The sequence below is a fragment of the Rana temporaria genome, chromosome 6, assembly GCF_905171775.1.
Source record: "Rana temporaria chromosome 6, aRanTem1.1, whole genome shotgun sequence".
NCBI lineage: Eukaryota > Metazoa > Chordata > Amphibia > Anura > Ranidae > Rana > Rana temporaria.
Genome location: NC_053494.1, coordinates 128,136,964 through 128,158,391, shown reverse-complemented (window position 1 = coordinate 128,158,391; position 21,428 = coordinate 128,136,964). Strand labels below are relative to the sequence as shown.

General features: G+C 42.3%; 1 protein-coding gene and 1 long non-coding RNA gene across 2 annotated transcripts in view; one reads left to right on the top strand and one right to left on the bottom strand.

Moving 5' to 3' along the window:
- Positions 1-21,428, bottom strand: part of PLEKHM3 (pleckstrin homology domain containing M3) — a 223,887-nt gene that overhangs the window by 15,001 nt on the left and 187,458 nt on the right. Inside the window, exon 7 of the mRNA XM_040357361.1 lies at positions 21,166-21,323. Coding sequence (XP_040213295.1) covers positions 21,166-21,323 — 158 coding nt within the window. The remainder of the gene's footprint in view (positions 1-21,165; positions 21,324-21,428) is intronic.
- LOC120943816 lies at positions 487-18,626 on the top strand. The gene is made up of 3 exons (XR_005750322.1): positions 487-703; positions 7,181-7,397; positions 18,113-18,626. It is a non-coding gene; the product is annotated as an uncharacterized LOC120943816 (long non-coding RNA).

Below are 21,428 nucleotides of genomic sequence, written 5' to 3'. Positions count from 1 at the left end.
CACAGTAATGCAAGGCTTTCTCCGTGGTGCGGAGAAAGTCTCTTGAGGGGGCCAGCAGGAGTGTCAGGACGCCCACTAACACACAGCTCCTTTCTCTATCTGCAAAGTAGAGAGTGTCCTGACTTGCCTGCTCGCCCCTCCCCCTCAAGAGGCTTTTTCCACACCAGGGAGAAAGCCTTGCATTACTTTGTTTAGTTACAGACAGAAGAACAGGAAGTGAGGATTTCTCAGAAGAAATAAGGACATTTAAAAGCAAAATCGAAGGATGAGGTAAATGAAGGATGAAGGACTGCACTAAGGTAAAGGAAGCTATTTAGGGAAACATTTTTTTTTACCTTTACAACCCTTTAAGTTACACAAATTACGAGAATACAACCCTTTCGTACTCTAATACCTGTTTTTACTCACACAGATGGTGTTGTTTTTACAGCAGTAAATCATACTATACAGGACATGCAAACATAAACTGGTGAAATCTTGTCAGGTCGAATATGATTTTGCTAACTCTTGACATACTCTTCATTAATGTTTGACAAGTTTATGACACAGTCACAAGCTTATAAACTGCCTTATTTAAATTGATGTGGACTAATGACATGATTATGCAACTCTAGCTGATGTCCCGCCATTGGCAAGGCTTGGGAACACAGGACGACGCATGTCTCAACAATAAGCATATAGGCTGATGACTGAGTTTTATCAGGTGGGTGGAAATGTACTATGAAGGCTAAACAGATTACAGATCAAGTCAGGTCAGACAAGGGAGAACAGTAAAAGCAAACCTTGTATACAATATAAGTTACATAGTAACTACACCAATAAAAAAACACACACACAAAAAAAAAAAAAACAGGACAGTATACAAGTTTACTATGTGATTACAGGATAGTTGGTATGGCAATTTTGGGGAGAAAGTACAAGTATATTTAAAAAGTTTGAGTAAGCTGGCTTCTTCTGTTTTCTTTTGGTCAAGAGGTGAAATATTCCCGTGAATGTTTAGTATTTAGTTCCCACTGGCTCCAACAGAACGTGCAGAACCACTTTACAACACACCTTTACACAATAGTACTGCAGCCACCCTGGGACAAAGTCACTGTAGTACACTGTCCCTAGTAGCAGGGCTGGAAAAAGCGGTGCGCAAGAGGGACGGTTTCTCTAGGCACTGTGTTTTCATGTGAGGTGGGGGGCGCTTCAAGGAGATTGAGGGGGAGAGGATTTGTGTTGGGAGGGGCATTTTTTGGGGATGGCAGGGGGTAAGAGTTACTAGGAGTGGTGAATTAGGGGGATTTGTGTTGGGAGGGGAGGATTTGTGCTAGAAGAGGTGATATGCTGAAGGGGGGGGGGGATTGTGCTGGGAGGGGAATTTTATTTGGGGGGGGGGATTAGTGCTGGGGGAAATTTAGGGGGTGTATTTGTGATAGCAGGGGAGGATTTGGAGATGAGGGGGGATGGGGAAGAGGATTTGTGCTAGGAGGGGAGGATTTGGAGGGGGTTTGTGCTAGAAGAGGTGACATGCTGAGGGGGGGTGGGGGAATTGTGCTGGGAGGGGAAATTGTATTTAAGGGGGGGGGGATTAGTGCTGGGGGATATTTAAGGGGGTGTATTTGTGCTAGAAGGGGAGGATTTGGAGTCGAGGATGTTTACTCGGAAGGGAAATTTAAATGGTAGAGGATTTGTGCTAGGTGAGGTGACTTTTTTGGAGAGCGACATTAATGTTATGGGGATTTAGGCGATGGGTGCCAAAGATTTGTGCTGGGAGGGGGTATTTCAGCAGGGGGCAGATTTGTACCAGGGGAATTTATGCTTAGGGAGCAAGCATGCTGGATTAGTGCTCAATTTTTTTGGGGGGGGGGGGGAAATTTTTGCTGACATTTTGAGCGGGGTAGCAGTTTGGCAATGTTCGCCCTGGGCTCTAGATGACCTTGTCCCGGCACTGCCTAGTAGCTAGGTGCTGGGGAAAGTGCTCTGAGCCGAGATAAACCGATGTAATGATGGATCTGTCTCCTAAGTTTTTATAAGATTTGCCGCAGAGGGGAGGAGGCAGATTGGACCTCATAACTAGATTTAGGAAGCGCCTAAAGTAGCTATATGGGGCAAAGTACTACACGTCCTTTGTTTCTATTTAAGTCCTTCTTCAAGGGTTTGTTTTTGGCTTAGTTTAGGAAGTTAGGACAGGCGCTCTAATGAGTCTGACCTCTCTGTACAAACAATGAGTTAAACTGAGTGGAATAAATCTTCCAATTAATGTACTGAGGGTTAGATCTTATTAATTCCAGAACAATATGATAGCATGTGGGAATTAACATTAGAGGTGTAAACTTGTATTACAATATTTTCATTCTGAGAAGAGGGAAAAATACATTTTCTAAATTATTTAGCTGCAAAATGGCGTAGGGAAGTTTATCAATTAGAGATTAGCCTGGGCCCACGTTTTGTTTAAATCCTTTCACTTGTACAAAAAAAAAATCACCAGTTTGGCATGCCTGTTTTAGGTGGGCTGGGGGAATGTAAAGGAAATGAAATGTGTAATAAATAATTGATACTTCTACAGGCGGGGTTGTTTAAACATAAATCCTCATTTGTCAGGCGATGAAAACCGATATATAGCCCTCCGGGCCTTATCAGTTGGCTGCATATATTTTCTAAAAATATTTGTACAGTATTAGGAAAATATTAAAAGGTACGTGTAAATGACTGTACCCATATATATATATATATTTGAGATAAGTAACAGGATATATTCATTCTTATTCCTCAAGTATATCTCTGTATAGTTCACTGGTTAATCTGCAGTATTTCAAGGTTTCTTCTTTATAGAACAATGTGGTAAATTCATGGGATTTTCACTTGGTTTCCAGCACATTCCTACTAAAGCCTTAAAGCCTTATAATACCAGCATCATTTCAGCATAATCATTCTGCCAATTACACATGCCATTAACATTATTAGATTTCCAGTATTATGAAAAGTACTGGTAGCAGCTACAGAACTCAAATTGAAACAAACATAAAAAGGCTGTATGTGTTAAATGAAATGGAGAAAATTATAGACAGCTTCAAATGTAATAATACTTATTTTTTTTACAATAAAAGAAAATAGCCATGCATTAAAACTAAGTGCAATGAATAGCTCACAGTGTTCACATTCTGAAGGTCTTAACATAAAAGGAGGCTATTTTATAATAATAAAGATGCTGAGGCTGATGGAAAAAGAGGACAGTCACAATTCTTGGATATACGCTATACCGGTGCTGGTCAATCTAGTGAAAAAGAGGGGCTCAAGTGTGGCCCTCCACACGTCCAGTGCATCTCACAAAAATATTGTTTATAGAAATTTGTGCTGCGTTGAAACAAATTTTAATAGCATGCTTTACTGCATCGCAAAATAACCTGTGCACCGCCATGCCATTTGTTTGAAAGGACAGTCCAACTCACTGTTACAGTAGCAGGCAATGTAATCACACTGCAGTGTACCACAATGCACATGCCGTGCTGCATTCAATAAGGCCCCTTTCACACGTAAGGATCCCGTAAGGATCCGTTCCTTATCCTTCCGCTTGCTCAGCATGGATCGCTCCGTTGATCCCCGCTGAGCCGGCAGATGACAGGGCTGTCCCTGCACACTGTACAGGGACCGCCCTGTCAGATCTCCGCTCTTCTCTATGGCAGGATCGGATTAACACGGACCGTTTGTCCATGTCCATCCAATCCGCAGACGGATGGAAAAATAGTATTTTCCTCCGTCTGCAGACACGGACCATAGCGGAGACCGATGAGATTGGATGTCAGCGGATCATCCGCTGACATCCGCAAGCCCATAGGGATACATGTATGTCCGTTTTTCATCCGAAAACGGATGGATGAAAAACGGACATATGATCCACAGCTGTGAAAGGGGCCTTACTTATGTTCATTTTTGGCATGCAGTAAATGCAAATGTCACCCAGAACATCCAGCATATTTGGTGTGACCCAAGGGCAGTGATGGCGAACCTTGGCACCCCAGATGATTTGGAACTACATTTCCCATGATGCTCATGCACGTTGCAGTGTAGTTCAGCATCATGGTAAATGTAGTTCCAAAACATCTGGGGTGCCAAGGTTCGCCATCACTGCCCTAGGGTAAGAGAGAGATAAGTATAAGGTTTTTGTTTATTAATTTAGTCAGTATATTAAGCACTTGCCGACCGCCGCACGCAGATGTACGTCGACACAATGGCACGGGCAGGCAATGGGCGTACCTGTAAGTCCCTTTAAGTTTGGCGCCCAGCGCGCGCGTGTTCGCGGGTCCCGGGAACTCCATAGTACAGTCTTAAACCCTTCAGCGCCACCGAGTGGTTAACCCCTTCACTGCCAGTGTAATTTTTACAGTAATCAGTGCATTTTTATAGCTAGTAAAAAAAAATTGTAATAAAAATGCCATAAAACTACCCTCTATTTGTAGATGCTATAACTTTTGCGCAAACCAATAGACGCTTATTGCGATTTTTTTAATCAGAAATATGTATAAGAATACGCATCGTCCTAAACTGAGGAAACAAAATGCTTTTTTATATATTTTTGGGGGATATTTATTATAGCAAAAAGTAAAAAATATTGATTTTTTTTCAAAATTGTCGCTCTATTTTTTTTTGTAGCGCAAAAAATAAAAACCGCAGAGGTGATTAAATACCACCAAAATAAAGCTCTCTATGTGGGAAAAAAAGGACGTTAATTTTGTTTGGGAGCCACGTCGCATGACCGCGCACCTGTACAGAGCGTCCCTGGCTCCTCCCCTTCATCGAGTGCCTCCACGGATAGCCGCTTTCCATGGGGGCACTTGTGCGGGCGTGCTCCTCAATCCTGCTGCTGCTTTCATTGACACAGAGAGCAGGACTCGGCCCCATCCCTGTATCACTGCTGCTATCAATCTGTCCAATGAGGACCCAAGACAACGGCTGGAGCTGCTGGGCTCGTTCTCTTCGCTGGAACGATCGGGTCCAGGTAAGATAAAGGAGGGCTCTGGGGGGCTGCTGCAGCACAGAAGGTTTTTCACCTTAGGGCATAGAATGCCTTAAGGTGAAAAACCATGGGACTTTACAACTCATTTAAAGCTGAACTTAATGAAAAAAAAACTCTAAATCGTGCAGTGGGATCCCCTCCCCAGTGCCAGGATTAACTGCTTGTTTTACCTTGAGGATAATGAACAGGGTGATATACTTACCTTATTCCTGACTCCTATAAACTTCCACCCCTTCATGGAACTGGTCCCCACATTGTCTTCTCTTCACTGCATGACTGGTCATCATCCTGAACAATGCATTACTGCTCGTCCTGCATTGGGGGGACCTGGAAAGCCCATCCACATTCTGAAGCACTGGACAGCAGAAGAGGGAGGCTAAAGGCAAGTATATCACCTTTTTCACCATCTCCTAAAAAATCAGTTAACCGTTGTAGGGGGGAGTGGGGTCCACTAAAAGTACTAATGTTTTTCATCCTCAGAATTAAAGTGGAACTTTACCCAAAAGGGGAAGTTCCACTTGTCTGCATCCTCCCCCCTCCACTGCCACATTTGGCACTTTTTGAGGAGGAAGGGGGAGCAGAAACCAGATTTCGATAGGTACCCATTGCGGCCAGATGCACAGCGGCGGTCCCTCCCTCCTTCCTCGCAGCCTTCTAGGACACATCACAGATCCCAGAAAACGACGGGACTATTCACAAAGCACAGGGCCACTTGCGCATGTGCAGTAGGAGACCGGCTGTGAAGCCACACGCTTCACTGCCGGTTTACCTTATTTACAATACCGGTGCCTGCAAACAAAGCTGATTAAAGAATCGGCTCGGGGGAAAGACATCGCTAGATCCCTAGACAGGTAAGTGTATTTATATTCAAAGTCAGCAGCTAGAGTATTTGTAGCTGCTGACTTTAAATTTTTTGGGAGGGGGGGGGGCTGGAGCTCCTCTTTAAGCTTTAATGAGATGTGCCTCAATCAAAATGTTATCCAGTAATTAAATAACCGAGTATAATCTTATGCATTAATTTCTTATTTTGGTAAATTTTTTTAACCTAATTTTTTAAAATATTTTTTCACTGTTACCACCTATCACACAGAGCTTGTTCTCTCAAGATAGCTGAAGCTGCTGTCAAAGGGAAAAAGATGCAATGCAGAGCTACTTTACCTGGAATCACCAGAATTGGTTAACCATTGTGATAAGTGACTGGCAATAACTTAGCATTCTCTGACAGAATGGTGCAGCCCACTCATAAAGATGACGGAGAACTCCAGAGCAAGGAGCTACATTGAAAACAAGACATGTCTGGGAGGACGTTCATTTATAATATAGCCCTTGGAATTGGGCCAAAGAAGAGATTGATTTTTTTTTTAAAGAGGGGTCATTCTGGGTCCTAGAGCATTCACTGCCGTTACATCAGCTTTCTTACAATTTTACCAATCCAAGGTCTAATATTGTAAGCCTATTAGTAGGCACTGTACTAATTCTGCTTTTGGCCCTTTGTAAACTGATTCTGTGAACTCCTACTGTTTTGGCTTTTTTTCCCCTCGGAAAGTCCAGTCATGTGTAGCCTCCATCTGACTTTTTTTGTTGGAATTCCGACGGACCTTAGATAGAGAACCTGTTCTCTTTCTTTCCGTCGGACTTCCGTCTGACTTTTGCACGGTCAAAAGTCCGACCATGTGTACGAGGCATTAGGCTCACCCTACCATATTCTGTTTGGTTATACTTTTTATTTTTTATAAATTAGGAATGGACAAAAAACTTTGGTGTGAAAAGAATTGTGTGTGTGTATGACCCTGTTCTCCTATTTCATAATTCCTTGGCCTTATTTCAAGTACTTGCTCCTCCTATGATGAGATGAAGTAATTTTTACAGGTATCTGACTGGCATTTATAGCTTAGAAGAGCAAGCTCATGTTCTTGTTTTATAGCTGGGCAGGATGTGACAGGATAACGAAGCAGAGGTTTCTAAAAGCTGCTAATTAGCTGTGCTGATTCTGTTTGGTTTGGAACAATTTAGTAACAAAGGAATGTGTCATACTGATTAAGTGAGCACAGGGGTATGTCGTGTGTGCATGAGCTAGCTATTCTGTTTGCTTAAGGGCTGACACAAATAAATGCACTGCAAACAAGTGCCTGGGTAATACACTCTTCTATTCACAGAGACTATAATGTAATGTGTTTACAGCTCATCTTCCATCACCCATCCAATCAAAAAGAAAAGAAATGAAAAATGAGCTGTCTGAGCCTGGACCATCTCTCACAGTTCGAAGAACAACTGCAAACAGATAAGCCTGAAAGCTTTTCAGCTGTTGACAGGAAGAGGTGTCCATGGAGAAATATGATGTTTGCACAACTGGCACTCCAATCACCTGGGCTTTCTCTGGGTATTGGGTAACGGGGAGGTAGGAATTACTCATTTCTGCACTATTTAAGCTGATTACAACTAGAATGTTGGACTTTAAATAATGAATATTACCTTTAACTAGAAACCTAGGTAGACTTCTTCCTGGGTGCGGGCTTCATCCTGTTCTTTTGTGTACATGTGTGTATGCCAAGCTCATTATCAGTGATGTCTCATAGATGTGTACACATTTGGGCTTGTATTGAGTACAAGGTTAATTATCTTGAACATACAGTCATCATTTTTAAGGCCACCTCAAAGAATGTTAGATGAATGGGAAGATAATTTACACAAATACAAAGGAATCTTGATATTCTTAAAGGAAACCTGTCATTTCATGGAACAATATGCATACCGAGACCTAAAAGAGGAAATTCAAGCCTACCTGCAATAGCTGCTGCACGATATTAATGATTTCTCATGCATGCGCCAAGGTTGTACAAAGGTTTGGAACTTCCCTAATAGCTGTCTTAGTGTATGCGTGCGTAAACAAGTGCAGTTGTGCCGCGAGGCTCACTGTGGACCCAAAGCTCTGGGCAACACACACCTAGGTGAGAAATGTATGTGGACATAAAATTACATCAATTAAAAACAATATGTATATGTTAAATAGTAAGGGGCGGGACAATGTATATAATATATTATAGGATGAAGGCCTACTGTAACGTACAATAATTTATCCATTATTTAACTTTACTAAAGCTAGTCATACATGACTAGATTTCTCTCTTTCAGCCTGCAGGTGAACAAGAGAAAATCCTTTGATTCCCCTCATCCACAGCCAGCAATTGTATTCAAGCAACTGACACCTGCAGTGGCCAAATAACCAAACACTGATTGCATCTGATAGGTTTGTCACTGTTCAGCAAATATTTTTCCACCCGCCTCGATTTATAAATGTACTTTTAGGCCCCTTTCACACTGGGGCGGGAGGTGCGGTGGCGGTATAGCGCCGCTATACCGTTGGAATTGCGGCGGTATTCGGCTGCTAGTAGTGCGGTTTTAACCCCCGCTATCAGCCAAAAAAGGGTTAATACCGCCCACAATGCGCCTCTGGGAATGAGCAGTGGAGGAGTGGTAAACACACCAAACTGATAAGAGGCATGGAGGAGCTCAGCTATGAGGAAAGATTAGAGGAACTGAATTTATTCACTCTTGAGAAGAGGAGAATAAGGGGGGATATGATCAACATGTACAAATATATAAGGGGTCCATATAGTGAACTTGGTGTTGAGTTATTAACTTTACGGTCAACACTGAGGACAAGCGGGCACTCTCTACGTCTAGAGGAAAAGAGATTTCATCTCCAAATACGGAAAGGTTTCTTCACAGTAAGAGCAGTGTGTAGTGTTCAGTGTTCAGTGTGTAGTGTTCAGTGGTCAGTGTGTAGTGTTCAGTGGTCAGTGTATAGTGTAAAGTGTAGTGGTCAGTGTAGTGGTCGGTGTGTAGTGGTCAGTGTGCAGTGTAGTGGTCGGTGTGCAGTGTAGTGGTCAGGGTTAATAATGCATCCACACCAGTGCTGGGAGTAATAATGTGTCCGCTGACACCAGTGCTGGTGGTAATAATGCGTCCGCTGACACCAGTGCTGGGGGGTTAATAATGCGTTCACTGACACCAGTACTGTTGTTTTTGAAGTTCAAAAAGTTTGCATGCGGCCCCCCATGGGATATGAAAACTCGTCTTGTGGCCCTCAGGTAATTTGAGTTTGAGACCCCTGGCGTAGAGGGTTCTTTATGGTAAGAATTTGGAATTCTCTTCCACAAGCAGTGGTTTCAGCAGGTAGCAATGATAATTTAAAAAAACTATTAGATAGGCACCTAAACGCCCACAACATACAGGGGTATACAATACAGGTTGTACTTGATGGACTTGTGTCTTTTTTTCAACCTCACATACTATGTAACTATGAGGCTTCACCTCCCTCTTTTTCTAAGACACAGGCTGGAGCGGCATGACACAGCCTATGACTGGCAGAAATCCGCCCACTCTATGTTATTCTCAAAAAATTATAAAGATTTGATTTCAAATATATGTTTGTATTCCAATTTAACACAGTTCATTGATATTATTATACATGATTTATATAGCACCAACAGTTTGCGCAGTGCTTTATAACATGAGGGCAGACCGTAGAGTTACAATTCAATTCAATACAGGAGAAATCTGACAAAATAGGGCTTTCAGCGTTAATGGCTGCCAAAAACACTCACAATTTACCTTGCTATTGGTGTGTTTTTATATGATTAAAAAATGCATCAAAAACACAACATTGGGATTTCAGTACAGCAGAGACAATGGGGTTGATTTACTAAAACTGGAGAGTGCATTATCTGATGCAGCTGTGCATGATAGCCAATCAGTTTCTCACTCCAGCTTGTTCAATTAAAGTGATTGTAAAGTCCTCCTCTGTGCAGTATGTTTTGCACAGAGCAGCCTGGATCCTCCTCTTCTCGGGTCCATTTTCGCTGCTCCTGGCCCCCCCTTCCTATAGAGTGCCCCAACAGTCAGCAGCTTCCTATGGGGGCACAGGAGCCGAGTCACAGCTCCGTGTGTCCATTCAGACATGGAGCCCCGACCTGGCCACACCCCCTCTCTCCCCTGTGTCTCAGCCAATCTGGAAGAGTGTCCCAGACGACTTCGACATTCCTGGACATCGCTGGAGAGAGATGGGGTCAGGTAAGTAATTAGGGTTTGCCGCTACACACAATTTTTTTTTTTTATCTTAATGCGCTATGCATTAAGATAAAAAAACGTCTTTCTTCCTTTACAATCACTTGAGGCTCGGTTGACACATATGCAAATTGGATGCGGATTACACAGCATCCAATTCGTAGAAGATTTGAAAATATGTTCTTTTCAATGGGTCTGGTTCACATATGTGCGCTGTACCCTGACTCCGCATTGCACAAAAAAAGTGTGCGTTTTCAAGGCAGTGTGATGCGAATTGCAGGCAGATCATCTTCAATGGCAACGCATTTGATTCACTGATGTGTTCCATTGTGAACAGGAATTCTCTTCTCCCTCCTCCTACACCTTCCCCCTTCTCCCTGATTAGCTGATCCGCAGCTACAACGGAGAGGAACCGCTGAATGGATCCTTTTTATCTTCGAAAGGAAACCGGAGCTGCAATTCGCTCTGAACTAGTGTGAACCCAGCCTTAAAAGGGTTGTAAAGGTTCGTATTTTTCATCTTAATGCAGCCTATGCATTAAGGTGAAAAAACACCTAGCAATCACTGGCCCCACCGTTTTACTCACCTGAGCCAGTTCACCTGCTTGGTGCGTCCCTGGTGTTGATTGGATAGATTGATAGCAGTGCAGCCATTGGCTGCCGCTGCTGTCAATCAAATAAAAGGAAAGAGCTCTTCTCCAAGGGGGTTATCTAATGTGGGGAGACACAGCGAGAGCCGCTGAGGGACCCCAGAAGAGGTTGAGCTGCACAGTGAAGGTAAGTATGACATGTTTGTTATTTAAAAATAAATGAAAAAGGAACCTTTAGTGTCCCTTTAGACTTTGACTTAAAAAAACAAAAAAAAAGGGAGCTGCGGTGGCTCAACGCGATTGGCACTGCGCTGATAAGCCATTCACCTCTGCAGCTAGGGGTTCAGATCCCGGTCTCGGCTACATGTGAATTGAGTTTGGTGGTCTCAGCCCGACTCCTGGTGGGTGTGCTATGCGAGGTAAGCCTGCGCTTAGTACGCCCACCCCCCTCCCACAAAAACCACCACACTTACACGCACTCAAAATTGGGTTAACATGCACGCACTTTGACCACACGGTCTCTAAAAAAAGAGAGGTGAAGGACTAACGGGGCTGGTTGAGCGGGCAAATCCTCTCACTCCCTTATAGGGAGTCCCTCTGCCCCGTTGGGCTTCAAAGTGGAGCAGGTAGGGCGGGCTGTGTGGGAGGACCCCCTCACACACCCACCATTGCCACCCAGGGCATGGAGAAAGGTGGCAGATTGCCTCTGGGGGAGGCCTGCCTACTCCCAACTCCTGCAGTCCGGCTCCTCTCTCGAGTACACGCACAAAAATACACTTTAAAAAAACAAAAAAACCTTGGGCTAATGTGCATGAATGCCAAAGATCTACTGCATATACTTCCATATACATCTCAGCTAGACACACACCAGTACATCTGGCAGTGTGCTCAGCATGCGGTCATCTATAGTGTGCCGGTGGTGTACACCTTTCTAAATGTGTTAGAAACTTGTAATGCATTTCCGGACTACAATTTCTGTCATCGCAGATCAAATATTAGATTCTTGGCTAGGCTCCCAATTCTTTTCTTCAGCCCTGGTGGAGCTTTTGAGGAAAAATGTCACTCTTTGTATTATTCTTGTGTCATTCAGCCGGGCAGCTGAGACAAAGCAGAAATGTGATTAATGAAATGGGTCTGTATGTTTACTTTAGAACATTTCTGTATGAGAATGCTGATATAATCCGTGTACACAAGAAAATCAGTAGGAACACCTATGGGTCACTAAAATATAATGATCCATCACCTACGGTGTTTCATGTAGTGGGAATGTTCACACCTAGCATATATTTTATGTATTTCCTTCATGTTCTTTCTAATGCTCTTTAAACAACTTAAAGCGTTTTTTTTTTTAGCCGTGTTGTGCTGCGTTTTTATGGTTTCCAAGGATACAAGCAGGTCAGAAGTTCACCACTAGTAAGTTTTCATTGCTGCTCGACTCTTAACATCCGTTTATATGATCCTTGCTGCATTTTAAACAGTCATATTGCAACATATCACATTTTGTAAAAATCCATAATGCTTTGTATACAAGAACACACTTCTGAATGGACACACTGATAATAGGAACGATTTAAAGGATAAGTTTACCTGCAGCTTTCCCCTGATCTGTGCCAGTGGGCTGGGGATCTTCCCCCCGCACCCGCTGTCACAGTTGAGGCTTTGGTTCACACTATGTGCTGAATGGCTCACAGCAGGGGGTCCAGTGCGTCACCATTTTAGGTTTGAATCTTTGCCTGAATTCGGACCTGAAATGGAGCCAAAGATGCACAGAACCCTTCTGCTGTGCGCTCCGCGGCAGCCTCAGAAATGTATGAACCGGATCTATTGAGGGTGGAGTGAAGTTTAGAGGCGCTAGCTGATAGTGTGTGTACACTAAATAAATAATAAAAATTGATGCTTCCTGACGACGTGACATCATCACGAAACGTACGTCGAGGCTTACAGGTCACGCTCGACCCACCCACTTCCTGGTCCCGCTGGCTCTCTCATCTCGGAGGGTGGAACGCACGCCAACAGCGTTCAGTGCGGCTCTGCACGGTTCCTATGCCGGCCACGGGACTCCATCTATTCTCCCATTAACATCCACGCTCTCAACCTCAGTGCCGGGGCTAGGCACCCCATCAAGTAAGAGGCCATTTGGCGTTTGTTTTCTCTGTTTTACCCAATAAAAACAATATTATTCTATGGCGATTTTCTCTCTTTTGCTTTAATTATCCCATGTGGCGTGGAGTATTGCTCTATCAAGACTATTGAGACTGAGAGATCTGGGTCTGGAATATTATCTTTATCTGCCTGATTGACCTCTTTTTAATTAAAGTGGTCCATTTTTTGCGGTAAGGTGCCATCCATGAGCACTTTTGGTGGTCTTTCTTTATCTTGGTGAAGGTGGAAGATTTTCTGTCTATGGTTTTGAAGATTCATCACTTATATATATGGACTTTATTTTTAGTTTTGGCACAATTGTTCTCTTTTAATTTTTGTGCACTACCACATTTTGAATTCCAAATATTATTGTGGTTTCTACTTATTATACATGGTCACTATTTATTCACATGTTATTGATTCATTCACTCATTTATATTTAATCATTGATGCATACAATTTTTATTATTTATTTAGTGTACACACACTATCAGCTAGCGCCTCTAAACTTCACTCCACTGTCTACAATTGCATTTATGCAATTTCACAAAGAGCAGCTTGGCTATCTACATATTGTTAATTTAATTTATTTTATTTATATTGGCGCGAGATCCCATTTCCGGATCTATTGAGGGCCGGTTACACTCGCCTGTCATGTAAATTGGATGCAGGGAAACCTGCATCCACCGCTCCTTCAATGGGAAGGAGCAGTGGAGGTAAACACACCGCTCCTCAGATGCTGCTAGCAGAACTTTTGGAGCAGTCCTCCTAGCGCACCACTCCAGTGTTCACACTGGAGAAACAGCAGCCGCTGTTTAGGGTCGGTTTGCAGGCGCTATTTTTAGCGCAATAGTGTGAAAGGGGCCTGACAGTCTGCAGGAGCCTGACACTGCATCTGTGATCTGCTGATTGTGGGTACAATGCTTTACAGGCTCCTAAGAAAAATAATAGTAAATGTATATTTATTAACCTGCAAAAAAAAAATATTTTTTATTTTAAAGGTGAACTTATCCTACCTAAAGTCTAATAGTTAAAGCTCCAGAAAAAAAACTCCAGAAAAAACTAATAAACAGTTACAATGTTTTACCTGCCAAATCGATTTGTATTTATGTTCATCCAGTCCTGAGATCTACACAGCACATTCAGATGGACAATGCACCCTTATTTGTTACAGTTAGAAAAAACAGTGGTGTAGTCTCCCTGCCCCCTGTCTGTGATTGAACAGCGAATGAGCAGCAGCAGACGGACAAGGTCATCTCTCTACTCACACTGGTATCGCTTCTTGTCAGCTAGTTTTTTATCACACATTTCCTTGCAGCTTACTTACCTGAACCTCAAGTCCCAGTTAAAACTTGTGCAATGCGGGAAACCCTGCGATTCAGTGTCGGTTCCCACATCGCACCTGAATCGCACACTCGTTCACACTAACATCTGCAAAATTCTGGGGGGTGTCAATTTAAAGTTAATGACACCCCTGTGATGTGTGAAATGGTGCAGGAACACCCATGCGACCCGATTCCCAAAAAAAGATCCTGCACCATTTTGGTGCAAATGCAATGAGATTTCAGCCATACAGTTAGTATGGCTGAATTTGCATCGCACAGAAACCACATGTTATATGCACAGCAATGCGATGCGAATCACATGCGATGACTGTGTGATCGTACAGGTGTGAACCCACCCTAAAAATGCCACTCCTACCCCATAAATGTCTCTTTATGTGTATTACGATGGAAAGAGCATATCACATCTCGGGGTCTATTTAGGTCTGTTGAGTAGTGCTCTCAAGTCCATATCGCCAAGTCCTGGGACTCGGATATCTCGTTGCTCCCGGGGGCCCGGTAATTGCTCATCCATAATGCTCAGTATCCCTTTCTCTCCTTCCAGTGTATCTAGAAGGGCCGGACAGTTAAGCGCCGTTGGAGCGGGGATTTCACGTTCTTCGTCTCCCACTTTGGACGCTGTCTTTTTAAATTCAGCACCTCCCGCAGCCCCATGTGTCTCAGCCGCTTGGCTTCGGGATACTGCCACACGCGTTCCCGGGAAGTACTGTAGAATCTCAGGCTGTGCCAACGTCCGTTGGGGTTTATTCTCTCTCCTCCTCATTCCAAGGTGAGAGTCCAGGCTCAAAAAGCTGACTTTACTCAGTCTCATGTCTGCATGTATAGCCTTTGATAGCACGCCAACAGTCAGACAACCGGAGGGACGGACGGAGCTCTGTGAGCGTGTGTCTCTACTCCATCTTCCTCAGACCACTCCCCCCCCCCACCCCATAAATTTCTACTAGTCCATCAATGTCCACTAGAAATCCTTGGAAGACAGAAAGGGATGGGCAAGTTCCATCACTACGAGAAAGTACTGGAGTTCTGCCTGATCAAAACAGCCAACATTCGGGTGTAAATGGGACAATGAAAGCTATGTGTGTACACACTGTTAGGCCTTTATACTTGGTAGCAGCTTTTATGCCAGTGAGCAGTTACATGTTTAAAGTCACCCAGTCACTGTAATTAAAAGTCGCTTTAATTTGCTTTTCAGCATTTACACAAAAAATCTGCCAATGTGTTGGCATAACATAATTGTTTTAATTAGGGCAAAGCTAAAGGCAGACAAATAAATGTGATGTTAATTAAGAAAAATGGACTTTGGGCAATGGCTTTCATATTCAAACACATTTTTTGTATACCCATACTTGAAGGAACTTAAGGAAATGTAGCTTCTCTACTGGCAGCTTACAATAATTTATCACTGCACAAATAGCTTCATAAGTTGAATGAACTTCAATGTTTACCTGTTATAGAATTCCTATGTTTCACTAATTGTTTTTTTAAATGAGAATTCTCACAAGATAGCATTCCTTTATGTTTTTCCCTCTCAAGTTGCAGTGACTCTGTGTTTTAAATATTTATGGATGGCCTGAGAATAGATGGACACAAAAGCCATCCAGTTTTCATTCAGTTCATTTATTCAGCAAGAATGCTACAGGAATCACATTGTTTTAGGGGGTATTTGTCCTTCTCTGTTGGTTGATGAAACGGAATGACCCCCGAAAACGTCATATAGTGCATACCATGAGACACTCCTTACACGGCTGTTGAGAGAAGGTATTATTATTTCCTGATCTTGATGTGCTATATATACACCTTTCTGCAAAACTGACAAAACCCAAGAGCCATTGCAGTCAACTGTCTCTTTTCTCACCTCTGTCCCCAGTACTTCTAAGGCCCCGTACACATGTCCAAGGAACTTGACGGGCAAAACACATCGTTTTGCTCGTCGAGTTCCTTGTGAAGCTGCCGAGGATCTCGGCGAGCCAAGTTTCCCCATTGACTAACGAGGAAATAGAGAACATGTTCTCTATTCGGCTTGACAAGTTCCTCGTCGGCTTCCTCGGCCAAAAGTGTACACACGACCGGGTTTCTCGGCAGAATGCGGCTCCGATCGAGTTTCTGGCTGAATTCTGCCGAGAAACTTGGTCGTGTGTACGGGGCCTCAAGCTCACTCTCTGCATGATTTTGCAGGTTCTCCTTGTAAACATTTCATCAAGACAACCTCACTATTTAACATTATATAAATGGTCGAATAAGTGTGGAAGGGTTAGAGCAAGGGTCTTAAAGAGGCAAGCCTCCAGCTGTTTCAATCATGCTGATGCATGATGGGACTTGTAGTTTCGAAAAAGCAGGAGGACCACCAATTTAAGACTCCTTGGTTATAGCCTTTGAGTGTCTATGTACCCGTTGTGAACTTTTTCCTTTACCTCCTAACTATTGGATGGATGTCAGACAGAACAGAAGGTGAAGGAAAATATCCCAAAGAGGAAGCAGACAGCAAAACAAAAGTAGTTATTTTATAAACGTTAGTAACCCCTTTAATTTTTTTTTTCACTGTTTGTTTCCCCATTGGGTGATTTCCCTCACTTCCTGTCCAGGTGTCTCTCCATTGGGTGATTTCCCTCACTTCCTGTCCAGGTGAAAGGAAAAGGCTGCAAAGGGTTATTTAAAACCTCACAGAGCTTCTAACCTTTCCCCCACTCTTCAAAACAAAAATAAGATAGTTTTAGCTAGAGCAGGGCTTTAATATACTATATTTAATATTTTTTCCTACACTCTGAGAACCTCAAAACATTTTAATTTGAGCTAAAGCTATTTTTTCCACAAGTGTTAAACCTAAGTAGCAGATATGTCTCATTCTAACATTCACAATGCTCCAAACACTGTTTGAAGGCTGATCTAACTTGCAGCGTACAGAGTGAAGTGTTTGTATAAAGTAAGAGGTAGAACTATAGTAATATTCCATGTACAGTGATTATGTGTGCCTGAAACAATAACAGATACTCAGTTGCACATGTGCAACTTTTCAATCATTCTTTATATGGTTCAGCTACATATCATGTTTACATTACAGTCTGACATTTGTAATCATAAGCTAGAACTGATGATAGGCTTATTTTAAACCAGTGTAAAGTCTTTTCGTCTACCCTGGGGAAATGTTTCTTGGTATAGAAAATACAGATGCTTAAAGTGGACCTTTCCCTCCAACACTAAACCTGTTGTATGCACTTGGGAAGCCTATTCCCCAAACATCCTCAAGTCAGTTGATATATCAGTAGGGCCCCGTTCACACTTGAGCGATTTTCTGCTTGAAGCTCGAAAACGCTCAACAAACCAAATCCCGTTTAATTTCAATGGCCCCTGTTTAGGCCCCATAGACTTCAAAAGAAAGCCCTGATTTGAGAGTTTTGTCGTTCATTTTTGTCTCTCATTTTCTGCTCAAACAACAGCTCTCCACCCATAATTTCCTTTCCCTCTCCTCCCACTTGTGCTTTCCACTGGCTAAGAAAAAATGCCAAAAGCTGTAAAACGCTTGTAAAAAGCAGCAAAAAGTAAAAAAAAAAAAAAAAAAAGGATGCCTGAAAAACCTCAGTACATGTACATGACTGTACAGGGGTCGTACAGCATGCAGAGCCTGCATAATCACTATCCCATTACCTGCCGTTTACAGCCCCGCGTTAAGATGAAGTAGAAGATCTGGCTGTACACGGTTATGCGCTGGGGGTTGCATAAAGAACCCACACAGGAACATAGGATTACAGAGAGCACCTCTGGGGGCAGAGGGGAGTGCAGAAGACAATTCCAGGAAGTACAGGGAGAGAGAGAATTCTCTTCCCATACTAACAATATTTTCAGAGAGAAGAGTGCTGGATCCAAAAAATTATGAATGAATTCAAGGACAATCAAGCTTGCTGTGAACAATAAATATTTCATTTGTATTGTCTTTCTAAAAAATGTTGAAAGGTGTCCTTATTTTTTTTTTTTCAGGATCCAGGAGACGGTCTGCTTTAAATCCCGCAATTTGAAATAAGACTGGCTTAACAAAGAAGGAATTAATCTATCATTGTTAAATGATACAATATTCTTCTACGCTTTATGTTGCTAGTAACAGCGCTAAAAACGTGTTGGCTTTCACAAGTGACAAGTGACAGGGCACCTGTATTTAACAAAGCCTTCCTATTGCAGATCCTGGAACCAACGTAGTACCAGGAGTCCGCACTTCCTGGTGTCTTATTTGTTAATAACAAGCCTCTTTTTCTAAGAATTCACAATGGTTTGTGATCCAAGAATTTAAATGGCTTTAAATGGGATTTTATCTTACTGTTCTGTAAGTGAACAAAATCTACCTGATTTTACAAATTATACTATATGGTCAAAAAAGTATCAGGTCACCCCTTTAATCCCGTGACCTCCGGAAGATTTTACCCTCTTCATTACCAGACCATATTTTTACATTCGGCATTGTGCAGTCATGCAACACTGTATGCAAATTAAATTGTTATCACACAAATAGAGCTTTCTTTTGGTCGTATTTGATCACCCCTGTTTTTATTTTTTGCAATATAAATGAAAATTGACTGAAAAACAACTACTCAATAGCAAAAAAACAAACACATTTCTTCATAAATCTAGGCCAAAATGTATTATGCTACATGTGCATATTAATTGGTTTGTGCGAAAGTTATGGCGTCTACAAACTATAGTATATATACTAGAATTTACACAGCTATAGATGATATATTGTAGAGGCAGTGATCAGCGACTTATAGTGTGACTATTATAGGGTGTCGGAAAATCTGTAGCCAACAGACAATATCTGGGAGGGTCACTGACATCACTAGTGACACTAATACAGTGATCAGTGATAATACTGTACACTGGCTGGGAAGGGGTTAATATCTAGGGGCAATCAAGGGGTTAACTGTGTGCCTAACAATGTGTAATGTGTGTTGCTTTTACTTTACTATCTTGCTGTTTTTCAGGGAGAAGAAACAGCCAGATCGCTGTTCACAGTACACAGAGTTCTGTATATTTGTAAACACTGAACACTGTCTATGATTGTTCACAGACGATCAACTGACTTCAGCCATAACCATTGGTTGAAATGAGTTGCCAATCTGTGCCGTTACCAATCACAGCACAGGTCGGCAGGGGGTGTGCCTATGCACGCTCCAAACCCGAAAGAAAGGCGGCCTGAAGTACAACTACTGTGGGCGGGAGGAAAGCAGCTAAATGATTGCATTCAGGTGCTGTAACTGCACCCACTGCACCAAGTGCATAACACCAAGTACATAAATATTGTCAGTAAATGGGTTGTATACCTTTGGGATCTATCGGAACACTGATTGCGAGCCAGGTCTTCTTGTTCAACATTGGTACCTGATCTCACTAATGCTCTTTTGGCGGAATGGGTACATATTCTTACATACACACTGTCATTTTTTTTGTAGAAAGCCTTCCTATTAACCACTTAAGCCCCAGGCCATTTCGCTGGCCAAAGACCAGAGCACTTTTTGTGATTTGGCACTGCGTCGATTTAACTGACAATTGCGCGGCCGTGCGGTTAATGCCCATTGCTTTGGAAAGGGAAGTCCACCAAGCTCATATAGGTGCGATGGGTAATACAAAACATTTGTCCATATATATGTATTTACAAATAAAAAAACTGAAAAAAATAAAAAAATTATTTATTAAAGCTGAACTCTAGACAGATAGAAAAGACAAACGCATTAATGTAGAATTACATGTCACATGACCTGTCAAAGCAACATGACCAAGCTATCCTTTCACTATAGAGTGTTTTCCTTAGCATTATGATAGCACTGTAGCAGAACCACAGACTTCATACTGCTCCCTGAATTTAATGAATGAATTTTTATGACTTTTGAATTAATAATTTAAAGAAGATCCTATGTGTTGCTCACCATTATGGAAACCCTATTACCATTGTGAATTATTGCTGTATTCAAATCATTTGTTAAGTCGGGGGGCTTTTCATCAACAAGAAGTAGGAAACTGGTTAGGGCTGAGGTTCACCAACCAGCACAGCAATGACCCTACACTAAAAGCACTAAACTGGTTTAAAATCAAGAACCTGAATAAGGCTGACCTAGTCAAACCTAGACCTCAATCCAATTGGGAATATGTGACAAAATGTTAACATTTCTCTGAGAGAAGCAGAACAATTTGACAAGATAAACGGGCAACACTGCAGGATTCAGATGTGCAAAGCTGAGAGGGTGCATACTTGTGCAACCGGGAACTGTCTGCTTTTTTGTTTGATTAATCTATGCTACCTCGTAAAAAATATTTTGCACCTTCAAAGTGTTAAGTATACAGTGTAAATGAAATGGTTAAAAACATGTCATACATAGTATAACAACACATAACAAGCCAACCATGCAGATGAAACAAAAATCTTATTCATTTTGTAAGTGGAGTATTTTAATTTAAAAAAAATAAAACATTATTTCACACTGGGGCGGTAGCGTGGTGCTTTTAACCCCAATAATGGGTTATAAAAGGGGTTAAAAGTGACCGTGATGCGGCACTTCAAAATCGCTTTTCAGGGGCTTCTGAAGCAGTGCCCATTCATTCCACACCTCCCCAAAGATGCTGCTTGCTGGACTTTTTTTTCCCATCCTGCAAGCGCACTGCCCCAGTGTGAAATTACTCGAGCTTTCACACTGGGGTGGCTGGAGATGCAGATTTCAGGCACTTTACAGGCACTATTTTTAGCGCTAAAACACCTGAAATCTTCTCAGTGTGAAAGGGGGTCTTTATTAGCATTTTAGACTTGCAAATCTTAAGAGCTTTTCCAATTTCGGTGGAAAGTGTCGAAATCTACTTGCCCCGTAGTTGTGTTTAGCATGAAGCATTTGGCTCAACATCTTGTTAGTAAGCAACTGATATGCACTGGCTTTTTTCAGTTGAGTAAGAACAAACTCTATAGCTTGCCAATGACTACCAAACATAGATGGTGATAAAGAGACTACTTATTTAACATATTGCACTATCCTGTATGAAGCATGAAAACTTACCTGCTTGTAGAATTCTCCTCAAAGGGATACAAGATCTCTCCATTGTTGCATATTTCACAGATGAAGCCTTTCTGACTACAGAGGCTGCAGCTGTACACATGGGATGTGGCAAACTTGATCACCTTCATGAGAAAGGGCGCCAACTTGCCTTCAACAACCTGTGTAAACAAAATATAAACTATGAACTTCCTTAAAACTACTAAAAATCGGATTTATCCGAGTTTGTTATGGTTTTACCAGCAGCATGCACATATACAGATTAG